Consider the following 16,580-nt stretch of genomic DNA (forward strand, 5'->3'; position numbering starts at 1 on the left):
GTCCTGTCTGACCAACCTGATCTCCTTTTATGATCAGGTGACCGATCTAGTGGATGAGGGGACGGCTGTGGATGTGGTGTACCTGGACTTCAGCGCAAAGCCTTTGACACCATCTCCCACAGCATATTCCTGGAAAAGCTGGCAGCCCACGGCTTGGACAGGGGCACTCTGTGCTGAGTTAGGAACTGGCTGGAGGGCCGGGACCAGAGAGTGGTGGTGAATGGTGTTGCATCCAATTGGCAGCCAGTCACTAGTGGTGTCCCCCAGGGATCAGTGTTGGGCCCAGTTCTGTTCTGGTTTATCTTTACTGATGATTTGGATGAGGGGATTGAGTCCACCATTAGCAAATCTGCAGATGACACTAAGTTGGGGGGGAGTGTTGATCAGCTGGAAGGCAGGAGGGCTCTTCAGAGGGACCTGGACAAGCTGGACAGATGGTCTGATTCCAATAGGATGAGGTTCAACAAGGCCGAGTGCCGGGTCCTTCAACCCCCTGTCAACAACCCCCTGTAGCACTACAGGCTGGGCACAGAGTGGCTGGAGAGCAGCCAGGCAGAAAGGGACCTGGGAGTTTGGATTGACAGGAAGGTGAACATGAGCCAGCAGTGTGCCCAGGTGGCCAAGAAGGCCAATGGCATCCTGGTCTGAATCAGGAACAGTGTGGCCAGCAGGTCCAGGGAAATTATTCTTCCCCTGTACTCAGCGCTGGTGAGGCCACACCTGGAGTACTATGTCCAGCTCTGGGCCCCTCAGTTCAGGAAGGATATTAAGATGCTGGAGCAGGTCCAGAGAAGAGCAATGAGGCTGGTGAAGGGACTCGAGCACAAGTCCTATGAGAAGAGGCTGAGGAAGCTGGGGTTGTTTAGCCTGGAGAAGAGGAGGCTCAGAGGAGACCTCATCACTGTCTACAACTCCCTGAAAGGCGGTTGTAGCCAGGTGGGCATCGGTCTCCTCTCCCAGACAACCAGCAGGACAAGAGGGCATGGTCTTATGCTCTGCCAGGGGAGGTTTAGGCTGGATATTAGGAAGTTTTTTATGGAGAGAGTAATCAGACATTGGAATGGGCTGCCCAGGGAGGTGGTGGATTCATGTTCCCTGGAGGTTTTTAAGATGAGACTGGATGTGGGACTTAGTGCCATGGTCTAGTAACCACAGCGGTGCTGGATCAAGGGTTGGACTAGATGATCTCAGAGGTCTTTTCCAACCTGGTTGATTCTGTGATTTTATGATTCTATGAAAACACAATATAGGAAGAATATAAGTTACTAGAGAGCATCCAAAGGAGGGCTACAAAGACGGTGAAGGGTCTAAAGGGGAAGCCATATTCAGAGTGGCTGAAGTCACTTGGCTCACTTCAGCCTGGAGAAAAGACCAAGGGGAGACCTCATCACAGTCCAGGACTTCTTCATGAGGGGAAGCGGAGGAGCAAGTACCAATCTCTTCTCCATAGTGACCAATGATAGGACCCGAGGGAACGGCATGAACCTGTGTCAGGGGACATTTATGTTGGATATAAGGAAAAGGTTCTTCCAGACGGTGACTGGGCACTGAAACAGGCTCTCCAGGGAATGGTCACAGTACCAGAGTCCAAGAAGTATTTGGTCAATGCTCTCAGGCACATTGTGTGATTCTTGGGGCTGTCCTGTGCAGAGCCAGGAGTTGGACTCGATTCTTCTGGGTTCCTTCCAATACAGGATATTCTATGATTCTATGATTTTGTAGCCAGTAGAGTTCTATTAAAGTACTCATAGGCATTTTAGATGGATAAAGCTCCCTGGCTGCAGAGCTACTAGGGCTTTTTTTCCTTTGAATACAGAGTGGCAGAGAAGAAACTGAGAAACCTTTGAGTCCTTCCCATTCCCGGGCAGACCAGCGCCGTTTCTTTTTGACCGGCAGCCGCGACCCCCCTGCACTACTCTGCACAGGCACATGACCACAAGCGACCCGCAGCCGGTGCTCCGGCGGCCGCGCCTCGAGTCCCCGCCGCCCGCCCGGCGCAGCAGGTAGGGCAGCGCGGCGGCGGCAGCCGCTCGGTCGGGAGCCGTCGGGAGCCGGCCCGCCCCCGCCCCGCGCCCCGGCCCCGGCCCGCCCCGGCCCCGCCGCTCACCCGCGCCCGCCGGGGAGGCATGAGCGACGGAGCGGCCGCTCCGCGCCGCGGGTGAGTGCGCGGCCCCCGCGGGGCGCGGAGGGAGGGAAGGCAAGCGGCAGGCAGGAGAGAGGAAGGCGGGCGGGGACAGTCGTCCACCCCCCCAAACCAAAGATGACTTTAAGGGAAACCTTCGGGGAGCGGGGTACGCGGCTGCGGGAGGGGCACCCCGTGTCCGCGCCCGCGGGGACCCTCAGCTGCCCAGCCCCGGGAGGAGCGCGCAGCCAGGTGAGGGGCTCTGCGTTGTTGCCTTTCTCCTGCGTTTTGCACCGAGGGATGGCAGCCAGGGCACCCCCTTCCCGAAGGCACTACGGGACCTATCGGTTTTAACACCAGAGGTCCGAAGGGGGCAGAGGGTAGCAAACCCCCTCTTCTTTTCCGCACGCTAAAAGTTTGCTCTATTGTCCACTTGCAGTCCTGCAGTGGAGAGTCGTGCGTGCAGAAAGCCCGGGTCCCGCACAGCTAAAAAGCTGCGGTACTGGGCTTCCGAGGATCCCCACGTCCTGTAGATATCCATGTCAGTTGCTCAGTTAATATCGTATTGGAAAAGGAAGCAAAATGGTTACAAGCAAGCCCTTTCGACAGTGCATTTGTTTCGCAAGAGTAGCCTGTCCCCCTCCTTCCCCAAAGTTGGCCAGCGGGTGCCTGTTGTCCATTTGAGCTCCAGCTGGCGGTGCCAGCCCAGGTCGGCAGTGTGGGAGTTTGCTGCGGAGATGCCACTGTAAATAGCCACTCCACACACAGAACTTGTATGTGACAGGAGTGTCGTGTGGAGTGGCTAGCCACAAGTCCGTTCCAGGCTGTGTCTGCTCTCTGAAATTGTATTAATTAGAAAAAGAAGAATTTTTAAAATACTGTTTGACTTTTGTATTGAAGCCTTTGTTGTGATTTACATTGTTATGGCTTTGAAGCCATAATCAGGCCTGCAGCCCTGCTGGCAATGCAAAACCCACCTTGCATCCTATCAGACACAATTCACTGTGTAATCTTGTAGTCCAGACCAGAGAATTTCAAGCGTGGCCCCACATGAAATTAATGTGTGACCATAACTTGAAAGTGGCTTTCTGTTGTATTTTGGATTTATCTAAGGAAACCATGAACAACAACTACTCCAAAAAAATTGTTTTGCAACTTTGATGGTAAATCTTAGCTGCTGGAAAGTCACATTTTAGTTTCAGACCTGTCACAGCCATCTCTCTGTCTGATCTCAAGCCTTTAAGTTTAACTGCATGCTGAAAAAATAGTGAATGTTGGAGATAGTGTTGATTTTTAAGTTGCTGATCACCTTTGGATTTAAGTGAAAACCTGGACTCAGGGCTCAAACACAGTATTAAGCTTTTATCAACATTTATAGAAGGTTTTGCTGTTAGGAAGGAAGGTGCACACTTTGAAAGAAAAATTTGTCCCTGACAGCTGAGTATTTTGCTGGGTGTTGAAATTATAGAAAAACAGACTGCTTCAGAAAAACATGTATGGATTAAAAATAGATGTTTAGATGATTAACTGCCAAAGTATGGCTGACAGTGGAGTTCTATGTAGTATGATGTTCTAGAAGAACAGAAACTTCATGTTGATGAGCAAGCTTCTATGTTTGAAGCTTTTGGCTTGCATGCAACAGTTTGCATTTTCAGGGCTGCAAATAATATTGACTGATTTGACTCGATGTGGTCTCAACTGGAGAAGCAGTATGAGATGTGTCCTTCATAAGTGGCACCCTCCTTCTGGTCAGGCCCGTCAGCAGTTCAGCAGACGGTGTGATCCTCTGCATCCTCCCTGTCTCTCTCTTCCACCTGTGTGCACCTGCGCACACGCTCACTCTTAATGTGTTTTTCCAAGATGTTCCACAACTAGTGAGAAGCCAACTGCATTATTTTAATGCCAAATACAAACTGCTTTTTCTATCCACTTCCCAGGAAGAAGGTGTGTAATTAATTTGCAGATTTCACTGTTCTATGCATACAGACAGGGATGGTCAGGCACACTTGAACAAAGACATCAGGAGTTACCATACCCCTCTCTCCCGTGCTCCATAAGCTTACGTTCCCCTCACAGTGCCCTTGGTGGCTGGAAATTTTCCAAAAACCTTGAATATAACACCAGGGCTTGCATTTTGCTCAGGGAAATCCAGGTTGCATCCCAACTGAGCTGATGAGTGAAAGGGTAGATGAGTGCTGTTTCTCCTGTCTGTGCATCCAGGTTTCTTTTCCATGGGCTTCATGACGTGTCATCCCTATATTAAATGTTCACCTGGGACATGCCCTGGGAAAATGAACTTTTCTCAGTATGGATATAGCACCTGCATCTTACTCGGGTCACTAAGATAAATTATTAGTGAGGAAGTAGTAAGGGTGTCAGAGGTAAGCCTTTAAGTTTCAGTGTGAAGCTGGGCATAGGGTTCAAAGGTAAGGGCAACCAAATACCTCTGAGCTTCAGCTTTGAGGGAGGCAATGGTTTTGGGGTCATTTTAAACAAAAAGTCTAGTCTAGATGGTTGATCATTAACTGACTGTTAATGTGAGATCTTACAAAAACATCTTTTCATTTGTCTTGAGTTTGACCCAAAATCAGAAGATTTGGGGTATGACTCTATTCTCTTTTGAGATTCTGGCTTCACTTCTCCAGTAGAGCAAGTCCTGCTGAGGTGTCTCAGATCACTTCACAAGCACTTTTCAACAGCCATTTGTAGGAGATAATGTAATTTTTGTTCTCACATGAGAGTCTAGAGAACTGAGACAGAGTTCAAATGGCCTATCCAAAACACAGAGTAAATTAGCGTAGGAAATGAGACAGGGAAACAACTTACTTGCTCCAGTCACAGGATTAAATTGCTTTTCCCTAACTCACTGGAACTGTTAAGAAATTCATGGTCCATTCCTCTTGCAATAACTTGAAAAGGGCAGACATGCCTTTTATGCTTCTTTCTGATGTAACTGATATTAAATATGCATTGTAACTTCGTTACCTCAAATAACTGAGCATAAATTCATCCATCTTTCACTTGAAATTCTGTTCCCAAATGTAGCGACTGAATATTCTTTCTTTTGTTTTCTGCTTCTTGGATGGGTTGGAGGATTTTTGCTTTTGTTTTTAGAGAAGAATCTTGTTAGCATGCCTTAGAAACTCATTAAAATGCTTCCCTTTTGGCTTATTCTCCTAATTTATTAATACCACAAATAACTTTTCTTTGGTGACCCACTTTCATAGGTATCTGAACATCTAACAAAATTGTAACTCATCAGGAAGGCAGTGTAGACTGATAAATAGCATCTCCAGACAGAGAGAAAAAACAAGACACTCCTTTCTTTGCCATGCAGAGTTCTACACACCACACATACAGAAAATATTATCTATTCCCCAGCTCACTTGGCATCATTAGCCCAAAAGAAAGCACTTTATTGATTGCATGATTGATTTAAAGCTCAGAATGTAGGATTGCATCTATTCTTCTGCCTGAATTAAATTTTCACCCTACATCCACAGTGAAGAAACTGCTCTTTGCATAAGTATAATTTGAAATATTGGTCTATGTGAGTGTTCAAGTAAATAGACTTTCTCTTCTAGCTCCCAGGGCAAATTCCCAACACTACACTGTCATCAAAAACATTAGGCTTTGACTAAGTTACTACTTTTTATTGAATTATCTTACCTGCTTTGTGAAAAGTACAGATTTGCATAGAAAAAGAGGATAGTCACTGATTTAATGAACATGTTGATCAAGAGGCCACTTGAAGTGGTATAGTTATACAGCCTCTAAATCAGAAAGAAGTCAGCTAGCATGGAAGAATACACTTATTTTCATACTCATTTCAAAATATACAGACGTTGCTTTTTGGGAGCTGAAACTATATGGACAGAGTTATCTCAAGGAGTGATTAATTAACCTGTGTCCTGCATACACTCCAACACTGGTTGTGTTTTAAGGACAGACTGCTCTAAGAGTATAGTCTGTGGTTGTCCGAGGCCAATGATACTCAGCGTTGCAGCCTTCTCTCCAAAATCTGCTGAATAGCAACCCCTAACAGGAGAACAACAGGCATTTGGTGACTTCTGATGAAGATTTGTTTTCCTTTTCAGTAAGTGTGGACGTCTGTGTAAGTGTGAGAGAATTATGGTGGCGTTTAAAGGAGTCTGGACTCAGGCCTTCTGGAAAGCTGTTTCGGCAGAATTTTTGGCCATGCTCATTTTTGTCCTCCTCAGCCTCGGCTCCACGATCAACTGGGGTGGAGCAGAGAAGCCCTTGCCTGTAGACATGGTCCTTATCTCCCTCTGCTTTGGACTCAGCATTGCAACCATGGTGCAGTGCTTTGGACACATCAGCGGAGGCCACATTAACCCTGCTGTGACCGTGGCAATGGTCTGCACGAGGAAGATCAGCCTCGCCAAGTCCATCTTCTACATTCTTGCCCAGTGCCTGGGAGCCATCGTGGGCGCAGGCATCCTTTACCTTGTCACACCTCCAAGCGTGATAGGAGGCCTGGGGGTCACTGCGGTAATCACTTCTCCTCTGGCTCTTGAACTAGACTAGCTTAGATCCTAAGAAAATATAATCAGTGTCACCCAGAATGAAGGAAGTTCAAGTAGAGATTTTAAGGGCTTGCTGGTTTATTTACATCTAGACAGGGCTTAGAGCTCTCCTTAGGATAGGTTTATGCAGTGTGCTATCTATAGCTCTTCTTTTTATAGAAGTTCTCTTTCCTAGAACTTCCCCAAATCTGATGACAGCAGGTAATGTTAATTTACATATAAAATTTAAATAATATATGCGTGAAATGCCATTTTTATATGGGCTGGGGAGGGGGGAAATTAATTCCATGCTATTATGATGGGGATTCAAAAAACATCAATTTAAAATGACATACTTTTGAAATAGATTGTGGCTTAGATTTCAGCTTTGTTCTAAACTAATAAGGAATGCCATCAGTTAGCCCTGTTGCAGGACTTATTAAAAATGCACTTGAGCCGCACACGGCTTAATTTTTAATTGAAATTTAAATTAATTAAGTCAGGGCTAATTAATGAATTTATAATTGAATAGTAAATTACAGTGCTCCCAAGGAAAAAAATGGTGAAAGGGAAATGCAGCATTTGCAAATCCCTGTGTAAAAATAAACTACACTTCTGCAGTCTAACTTTGAAGTCCATGTTGGATGTTACTGTTAAGCCTTCTGTTCTCAGTCCAGCAGTGATTTTCCATAACTCTCAAAATAAAAAAATATTTTAAAGTTTAAAAAAAAAAAGAAGGAAAGTGGAGAGGGGGGGAATCTGTACCTCTAAAAGTTCATTGTTGTCTTTTACTCTGTAACATTTAGAAGTACTATTCATTGAAACACATTTAATGTACGTGATGGCTTTCTGATTTATGAAATCACCTTTTCTTCATTTCTGGTGTTTCTTTCCCTTCTTCCAGGTACATGGAGATCTTTCTGCTGGGCATGGACTCCTGGTGGAGTTGATAATTACATTCCAGCTGGTTTTTACTATTTTTGCTAGTTGTGATTCAAAACGAAGTGATGTCACTGGTTCAGTAGCTTTAGCAATTGGATTTTCTGTTGCAATTGGACATTTATTTGCTGTAAGTTAATGATTTCTCATTAAAAAATAGATCCCTTTACCCTTTATGACTACTTCAGAAGTAAATGGAAACTTTTGTTTGTTAGAGCTGTTACAGCTAATATAGCTGCTGTATTCTTTATGGATCCATGCGAAAACCCTTTGGAGTTTGCAGGAGTGTCCCTTGGGTAGGGTGTTGCACCAGAACTTTTCTGGCTGTTTATGTGATGACTTCATTAACTTTATGATAAGACTCAGGAGAGTGATGATACCCACTGTCAAGATGAGAAGCCATACAAAACCAGGGTGTTCCGTAGAAATCAAATCCCTATCGTCAAGACTTTAATAACAGGTAACATTTTCTCTCTGCTTTAGATCAATTACACCGGTGCCAGTATGAACCCTGCTCGATCATTTGGACCTGCTGTCATCATGGGGAGATGGGAAAACCAATGGGTAACTCTACTTTCATGCTTCCTTCACCATAGCAACAAACAGAGATCAGAATTTTTCATACATCATTTGCTTTTAGCTCTCTCTCCCAGTACATCCCGTAGAGACAATCACCAAGGAAGGCATACACTGTCCCGCCCCAAGCTTAGGTATCATCATGCTCCTCACCTAGGACTGCAGTGCAGTATGCAGCATGTTGGAATACCTTCTTACTGTTCAGGAGCCATTTTGTGGAGCTAGTAGCTGGGGTAGAAAGGAAATCATACAAAAAGTTCAAAACAAAAAAAAGCAATGCAGTGAAACAGAAAGAATTGAACTGCTGGAAAGAAAAATCCTCCAAGGCATATTGCAAACCCTGCTGGTCATGTGGTGAACAGTTATGGAAGTAATTCTGTTGACTTCACATTTCTCCTGGTTCTGCAGCAAACTGGGGGAAATATATAAAAATGAGAGGAGGAACCCTCTGTGATGTGGTTCCTGGGGGACAACTTGCCTCAGCGAATGCTTGTAGTGAGAGATGAAGAGGTTTCAGTCTGGTCTTTGCAGTCCAGACCAGATGTTACCTGCTTCAGTTTGAAAGTATCATCTTAACTAGGAGCAGTTGCGCAGGAAATAATGTGATAAACAGATTGTGAATGATGCAGTCATTTTCTACAGCATCCCACTATCCAACTTATTAAAAACCATTTCACATTTTATAAGGGAGAGATGGGTCTTAACTCAGCCTCACCTAGTTATAGACAGGGAAAGCACTTCTGGGGACACTTTCAGTGGTAACTGGAAGAGCTGCATATTACAGTGCGTGGAAGGATTTTCTTGATTTTTATAGTTTGAAGCCCACATTGCTCTCACTGCAGCTAATAACAGAAATAGCATTGTCTTCAGGCCCTAAGGCTCAAATTCTGCAAACACGATACCATGTGTAACTTTGTTCCCAAGAGTTATCCTATTGAGACAGATTTACCCATTATCAGTGAATGGTTTGTTCATATGAAAAACTGCTGTAGTTTTTCACAAGATTAATTATCCATACTCTGACGAAGCCTGTAATTTATAACTAAAGCTATAAACAATAAACAAATGTACCATGGAGAAACTTGTAGGAGAAGCTTAGTTACTGTCCTGGCCACTTGGAAAGACAGCCTTTTCTCCTCCTCAAGAGCAGTGACATTGGCATGCCATTCACAGGAGCCTGTGGGCTTTGGCACCTACTAATGTTACCGAACTGCTGGGTGTCGTGCTGAAATAGATAGGTACCTATAAAGTTGTGTTATATTCATTATATTTGCTTATTCAAATCAAATTATCTGGTAGCTGAATGCCTGTTGTATTCTGTAGGATTAGAAGCCAAATTTGGATTATTTTGGAAACATGAGTCTGAAATACTGAAGTAGAACTGTTTGTGTGTACACCAGGAAAGGTTTTGTTCTCTTGAACGTTAACTGTCATATTGGTTGAAAATGTAGAAAGAAATTACTTTTCTACATCAGTGTTTCACTTGTATGTCTTCTTGCAAACAGTCCAAATACGTGGCCTACAGCTGGCAATGAGCAATGAAAAGTTAGAGGAGGCCTCTTGTAAAGAGATGGATCAATAAAACTTGACAAAATTATTTCACTTTGAAGATGTCGGCCTGCTTCTCAATCTTCTTACCACTGCTAGTTTAAAAGTAAAGCTGTGCCAGAGCAGCTATTTGTTGTATGTGATTGCAGAGATGTATTTGACATACATGACTCCACCAGGATCTGTGGCCTTTTTTGTCTCAAGAAATGTTATAGTTCTGTTTGGTTAAAGTAAGGAGGATGAAGGACCTGTACTTTTGTATTATTGGACAAAGTTTTAAAAAATAAGTTAAATTTCCCATAAAGAGGGGGGAAAAAAGCTGGTTTCTATTGATAGGAGAAGGTAGGGCAGCCAGAGAGGATGACCTCTGTTTGTTGAGATGTCCATAGCTTCACTGCCACTCAGCCAGTCTGCTCCAGAAAATTAGTAACCAGATATGTAGATTAAAATTTTTTTAGGGCATCAGGGAAGTAGTAAATGTACCTCACTGAAATGTCAGTGTAGGTTCCTCTTTGCTCCGTGGGGTCCACTGCCTGGTGATTCCTGAAACACTCACGTGAGAGGAGTTTTTAGGGAAGAGCTGCACCCACGGATGTGAGATCGTTTAGATGACTGTTTGCAAGGTGACTATGGAGTACTTCTGTAAGGGCTGAAATAGCTGGGAGACACACGGAGAAGGCAGAAAGAAAAAAGAAAAAATACTGAAGACTAATGCCACTAACAAGAGACTGCCTTTCGAATAACTTCACATGTGATTTTAGAGCACTCATTTACACTGAGCTCTAAGTCACCATCTGTGAAACCTATGGTAGTTGTACTTCTCTGACTCATAAACTGGATGGCAGATTTCATTCTGGTTCATGAAAGCCAGGGAGCAATGTGACCATGCATTTCTGCAGAGTTGGTTTTAATAATTGGGCCAGGGCATTTTGTAGAAACTTTTCTGGGTAAGGTCTGTACTTACATGCTTTTCTCTGAGACCCTGGCTTCTTTATTTGCTCCAGAGCTTAATGTCTGGGTTTTTTTCCACCTCTTTTTTGCAGGTGTATTGGGTGGGACCAATAATAGGAGCGGTCCTTGCTGGTGCTCTTTATGAGTACGTCTATTGCCCAGACGTTGAACTCAAGCGCCGTTTCAAAGATGTTTTCGGTAAGGCTACCCAGCCTTCCAAAGGGAAGTACATCGAGGTGGACGATAACAGGAGCCAAGTAGAGACCGATGACCTGATCCTGAAGCCTGGCATAGTTCATGTGATTGATATTGACAGGGGTGAGGACAAGAAGGGAAGAGATCCATCCAGCGAGGTGTTGTCTTCTGTATGACTAGCAAGAAGCACTGAAAGCAGAGAGCAGCCTCCTAGCACGTCCACAGATATTCTTCCACCTATTAAAGAAACAGATCTCCTCTAGACTGAGCATTTACCACTTCTTGAAAGGTATGGTGTGGGCCGCTGCATGGATTGGTGTCACCAAACCATACACCTGCTCAGTTGGAGGATTAGGATTTTGTTATAATTAGGATTCCCCACCTATTATTGCAAATTAAGACTTGTTCCTAGTATTTTCCTTTCCTTCTTTCTGGAGCAACCCCAAAATCAAAAAAAGAGATGAAAACATTCTCCTTTAATAAATCAGTCAATAATGAGATAAAGATAGAGATGTTTAACATTCAGATTGACAGTTAAGACATACCAGGAAATGCCTATAGACATGAAGACCTACTTATCAGATTGTTCTTCTGACACTTAATTGGCTGTTGTCAGCTCTGATTATAACGTCGTATCCATTAAGCATTCTCTGCAAGGTTCAGGGGCAGCACCAGCAGTGTTTAAGACTTTTATTCACAGTCAAGCAAAGGAGTATTGTTTCCACTCACGTACATCACTATTTCCTTGCAAACTACCTCGGAAAAAACGATACTTTAGTAGGTTTTTTAAAAAATATATCAACCCATCAAATTTCACTTATGTAATTTGCCATAAAAATACATCTCCAAGAGTAAATATGCTGAAAATGGAATGTTGAAGTGTATAGTAATAAGGTTGCAAAGCATTTCACTGTACTGCATTCTCCCTCTTGTCATTGTCTATCTGGTGAAACACTCTCCTCGGGTTTGACTATCGACCATTTAGTATTAGCAGCCTCTCAAGGTCATGCAAAGAATATAAAGGCTTTCCTGTTACAAGAGATACCAGAAGAAAAGAAGGCTTATCTGTTTTCAGTGCACTTGTTCAAATACACATTTCTGTGCTAATTTATATAAACTAAAGGTTTAAACTACTTACCTATTTTCTTACAAGATGGTTGGAGATATGGGTTTTTTTAATTTATTAGCGATGTAGAGAGGTTTTAACTTTTAACTGTATCGCAACACTGATTGGGAAATATTTTTTTTATAACAGATGATAAAAATTTGACTGCTTCTGGCTTTTTGTTGTGATGCCTGACTATTTGAATGGGATCTGTGCTTGTTCCAGTGTTCATATAGTCTTAATTACACCTCTAGCTAAGATTTCGTTATGTGTTGTTAGGAAAATATGCAAGCACAGGGTATTTTAGAGGAAAAGGTACATGAAATATGTTCAGTAAACAGTCTTTCCCTTATAGAAGTATTTTGACAGACATAATCAGCCCAGCAGAACATTTCTGTGAAACTGTTACTGACTTACTGCTTTTGTTTCTGATCAGCAGCTTTGAGTTTTACAATACAGCTGCAAAACAGTCAGGAGCATGGTATTATTACTGTAATTATATAGTTTTTATTTTTAAATTGAAAGCTACTCCTGTCTATTTAGCAAAAAGAAAAGAAAAAAGTGTTAGTCCTGACTGTGAGCTGTGTTAGCCTTGCCTGTTCTTTGACATACTCTACATGCAATCTTTATTACAGGGAATTAGATGTTTCTAATGAGATAATAAACTCCTGCAACACTCAAATTTGTGCACTATGATCCAAGTGCAATTCTACTACCCCTACTTGCAGCACTGTACAGTCCCAGTGTGTCCTACTATAGTCCTTTTCCTAGTTTCACATTTTTCTTGTCTTAAACCCGGTTAAAATGGCACAAGTTCCCTCCACTGAGCATGAGATTCATGACTCCTTCATGCATTTGCAGTTGGACCATGATCTCTCCTGTATTCCACCCAGGCACAGCATGTAGCACAGGCAGGCACAGGTCAGGGCTTCCTTGTGTGATAGCCCTGCTCCTGACATGTGAGCCCTCCCACCAGACATGCTCCCTCTCATGGCAGTGGCTACCTGTCAAGTCTAGTAAAGCAGCTCATATTTGTCCTTAGCTGTGCCTCGACACAGGGACAGCCTCACGATTCAAGGGCATGGGCATGGCTGGGGACCTGCAATGAACAATGTCAAACCACAGATAAGAGCTCCTTCCCACAGCAAGGACTAAGTCTTCTGGGGAAGGGCAACACAGGTGTGGTGTTACACCTCTGCTCAGATGGGTAAACACCACACTAAACAGACTCAACGAGAAGTTGAAAACTTGTTGGGGAAGTTTTGTCTAGGCATTTGGTTTGGGTTTGGTTTTTTTCTATATTGTTCAAATGCTGTATTTGTTAAAGGGACTCTTTGGTTAAGCCTTTTGCATGACTTACCACAAGTAAAGTGTCATACACATAGAACTGGTGGATTTTTAAGCAAAGGTTTGCATTTTTGTATTTCAAGACACTCCTTAATTTGTGATTTTTGCATGGTACTGTGTTATTTAAATAAGAAACTGTGATTTGTTTTATGCCTAAGGGTCCTTTACACAAATGGCTTTATGTGTGTTTTCCTCACCCAGCCTAATTCTGCTGCTGAGGTGGGCATAAAGTGAGCATAGCACCAGCCAGCTCTGTTAGGAGGATCTTCTTCATTAAAACACTCTTATTAATGAGGTGTGTCACTCAGAACCAGTCCCAGGAGAACTCCTCTCTGAGAGACTATTGGACATCAGATCCTGAGACTTCTGAAAAGATCAGGGGACAGAAGAGAAGCTAAAATAGAGACCACTAGACAGTAAAGGATGATGCCATGCTACCAGACATTAGCAGGAAAGCAATATGTGGTAGATCTGCTCCTGCTCCCACAGAATGAGACTCATGCAGGAGTTTGTCATTGACTACGGTGGAAATGGTCCTGAGCTTTTTTGGGGTCTGATGGCTTCTGTCATGCACTTCACTGTGTTTTTTTCTAAAATCAGAGGCTCTCAGCAGGATACTTAAGTTTGGAAGAAAATGCATTCAACTTGAGGTTTGTGACACACCCTAAAGTAAATTCTTAGAAGTGTCCGTCATCACAGGTGGTTCTGCCACACCACAAGACATCACCATCATAAAAGGGAACATCACTCTTGAGCATCTCTTAGGACTTGATTTAGCTTTGACACAGTGATATGTGCTCCTCTAAGTTGTTTTGCAATGGTGTCATCACTGTACAGTAGTCACATTTGGTTAAATAATAGACTAGCATGACATTTTTATGGATTTGAAATACTTTTGCTTTAGTATTATTTTAAAATATGTACTTTGGTACTGTTTGAATGAGATTTATGTTCTAAAGCTCTTCAGCTCTAAGTTGCACCTCATAACATAACTTGGTGTCCTCTTAAAGCATTTCTTGGTTGTGGTATGAAACGTCTTTTGTTTATTAGGGTGGATGGTTATTACCAGAAGTCTGCCAGGTCTGTCATCATTCTGAGGTCCTAAAAAAAATGGATGAGTCTCACTCCCCCATGATGGCATGATTGTTTTCTATGCTATATTTGCACTCTAACAAACACATTCATATTAAAACACTGGATTTCAGAAAAGAAAGCAGGGAAGTTAAGGGTGATTCTATTGGCACACACAAATACCTTTTATGTTGTGTGAAGGAGTTTATCACCCAAATTCTTTCTCAGGAAAAAAAATTAAAAACCCTGCAGCATTTGAGTTGTCATCATAACGCTTCTCCTGTTGAAGTGTTTGGGAGCTGTATCTTTCATTCTTTCAGTGAAAACAGGAGTGAGACTCATCTCATGCAGTGTTTAGGCTTGTCACATGTATTTGCATATCAGCTTTTCAAAGTGTGCTTTATTTCTGATTATTAGTAATTACCACAGTAGAAAGCTAGATGGCCATCAAATTTCTACCTTTTTAGTGCTTGTTGGCAGAGCATTTGCTGCTGTGCTCTGTAACATCTTACTTGTAGTCTGGGTAACACATTCAGGATATTATACACCATCCAATATTTTTAATCTAATTAAAATATGTGAGAATTTACATTGCGAGCCTTTCTTTTCAAGGTGAGAAGTGAAAACACCATGCACAATTTTTTGTATCTCAATTCAGCCTCTTTGTATCTAAGTTTCTCAAGGACTTACTAAATAGACAAGATGTAAATATAGACTGAAGTATTTGCTACCCACTTACATGATCTAAATCACACTGTTGCAGTCTGAAATTTAGGACAAATGAGGTAAAGCAATACATGGATTTTTCTACAAGACTGCTTGTTGTTTAAATGCTTAGTCACCATGATATCAGAACTAATGTTATAGGACTTAAAATTTCCATATGTAACATTTGGAATAATCTACTGAAAAAAATACACTATAAAATCATACTTGATTTTCTGGTTCCCACATGTATTCTACTGTTCTCACACTGCTATTGCAAATAAAGTATCTGTGAAAAAAAAAAGGCATCATGTGATTATTGTAAACATTTAGTGATTGTAAAGCTCAGACTGAAATATAAGGAAAAACTGCAAATCCAACCAATAGGACATGTCTTAAGAGGAGTCTGGAAGTGTGTGCAACTGAGAATGAATGATTTACCATGAAAAAATATACAACAGTGAAGAGAGGTGCTTGCGCAAGAGATTTAATATCTTTAAGGAAATGAGCTAAACTAATTAAAGCAAAAATTATGCTGGTATGTTATCATGGTTTAAGCTCAGCTGGCAACTAAGCACCACGCAGCTGCTCACTCGCCTCCCCCCAACCCCAGTGGAATGGGGAGGAGAATCAAAAGTAAAACTTGTAGGTTAAGAATAGTTTAATAAAAAAACCCAAAACATCAGTGGGTTATCAGCATTAAATCCAAAACACAGCACTGTACCAACTATGGAGAAGAAATTAATCCCAGATAAAACCAGGACATATATTGTACATCACTGATTTTGCCAGATGGTTTAAAAATTCACGGGACTAGTGAGGAGCTAAGGTTTGGAAAAGCGATAGAAATCATACTGACATTTAAGACCCCTTTCACTAAAGCATGACTTGTGAGACCAAGCTTCAACGAGGAACTTCAGCAATGGAAATCAGGTCCTGTAGCATTTACATTTCTGGTTGTCTAGCTTTTTGTTTGGAATGAAAAGTTTAACTCCTATTACATTAATGGAGGTAGATTAGGATCCTGAAAATGACTAATATGAAAATCCATCATCTGGGATAGCATCTAATCAGTAGGAATGGCTGAGAGTAGGCTCAAACCTGAAATTCACCCCTTGGCAGCGCTTTAGCTCTTGCCTTCAGTTTCTTCATATCCAAGTTCCAGAGGCACCTCGCAAGAGGCTTATGGAAGTGTGTGTCTGTGTGTGTTGCATATAACTTACTACACACATGATTTGTACCTTACTGAAACAGATTCCCGAGGGAATTTAGGTAGAACTAGCAAAATTATTTTGAGGTCACAACCACGTAAGGAAGGAGCCACTCTGATGTTTTGAGATATGTACAAAACAGAAATATAGGCGTCTGGAGACTTACAAACACGTAGTGATGAAGTGCTCTGCAGGGTTAAGGTGAAGAAGGATTCTGGGAAGAACATAAAAACAGCAATGGGGGCAAGGGGGATCTTTGTAGTATGTCTCTTACCCATTGGTTA

The 16,580-nt window shown here is 42.5% G+C and overlaps 1 protein-coding gene across 2 annotated transcripts; it reads left to right on the forward strand.

The window, feature by feature from the left end:
- Positions 1-1,727: 1,727 nt before the first annotated feature.
- On the forward strand, positions 1,728-15,384 carry AQP4 (aquaporin 4). 2 transcript variants are annotated; one of them, XM_027674849.1, is made up of 5 exons: positions 1,728-2,003; positions 6,220-6,634; positions 7,553-7,717; positions 8,071-8,151; positions 10,755-15,384. In XM_027674849.1, exons 1-5 carry the CDS (start codon positions 1,930-1,932, stop codon positions 11,031-11,033), a joined length of 1,014 nt encoding a protein of 337 aa, XP_027530650.1. In that variant the 5' UTR covers positions 1,728-1,929; the 3' UTR covers positions 11,034-15,384. The 2 variants fall into 2 exon arrangements, with proteins under 2 accessions (XP_027530650.1, XP_027530657.1); XM_027674856.1 differs by lacking the exon at positions 1,728-2,003 and adding an exon at positions 2,059-2,158.
- The last annotated feature ends 1,196 nt before the right edge of the window (positions 15,385-16,580 follow it).

Source organism: Neopelma chrysocephalum, unplaced genomic scaffold (genome assembly GCF_003984885.1).
Source record: "Neopelma chrysocephalum unplaced genomic scaffold, ASM398488v2 Primary Assembly neopelma1_22, whole genome shotgun sequence".
Classification (NCBI taxonomy): Eukaryota; Metazoa; Chordata; class Aves; order Passeriformes; family Pipridae; genus Neopelma; species Neopelma chrysocephalum.

What these genes read in the sequence shown, in the direction of transcription:
- AQP4 (XM_027674849.1), top strand. Translation starts at nt 1,930, where the DNA reads ATGACCACAAGCGACCCGCAGCCGGTGCTCCGGCGGCCGCGCCTCGAG. An exon ending in GAGGCCTGGGGGTCACTGCG is followed by an intron (nt 6,635 to 7,552) that starts GTAATCACTTCT and finishes CCCTTCTTCCAG; the next exon opens with GTACATGGAGATCTTTCTGC. An exon ending in CAATTGGACATTTATTTGCT is followed by an intron (nt 7,718 to 8,070) that starts GTAAGTTAATGA and finishes TCTCTGCTTTAG; the next exon opens with ATCAATTACACCGGTGCCAG.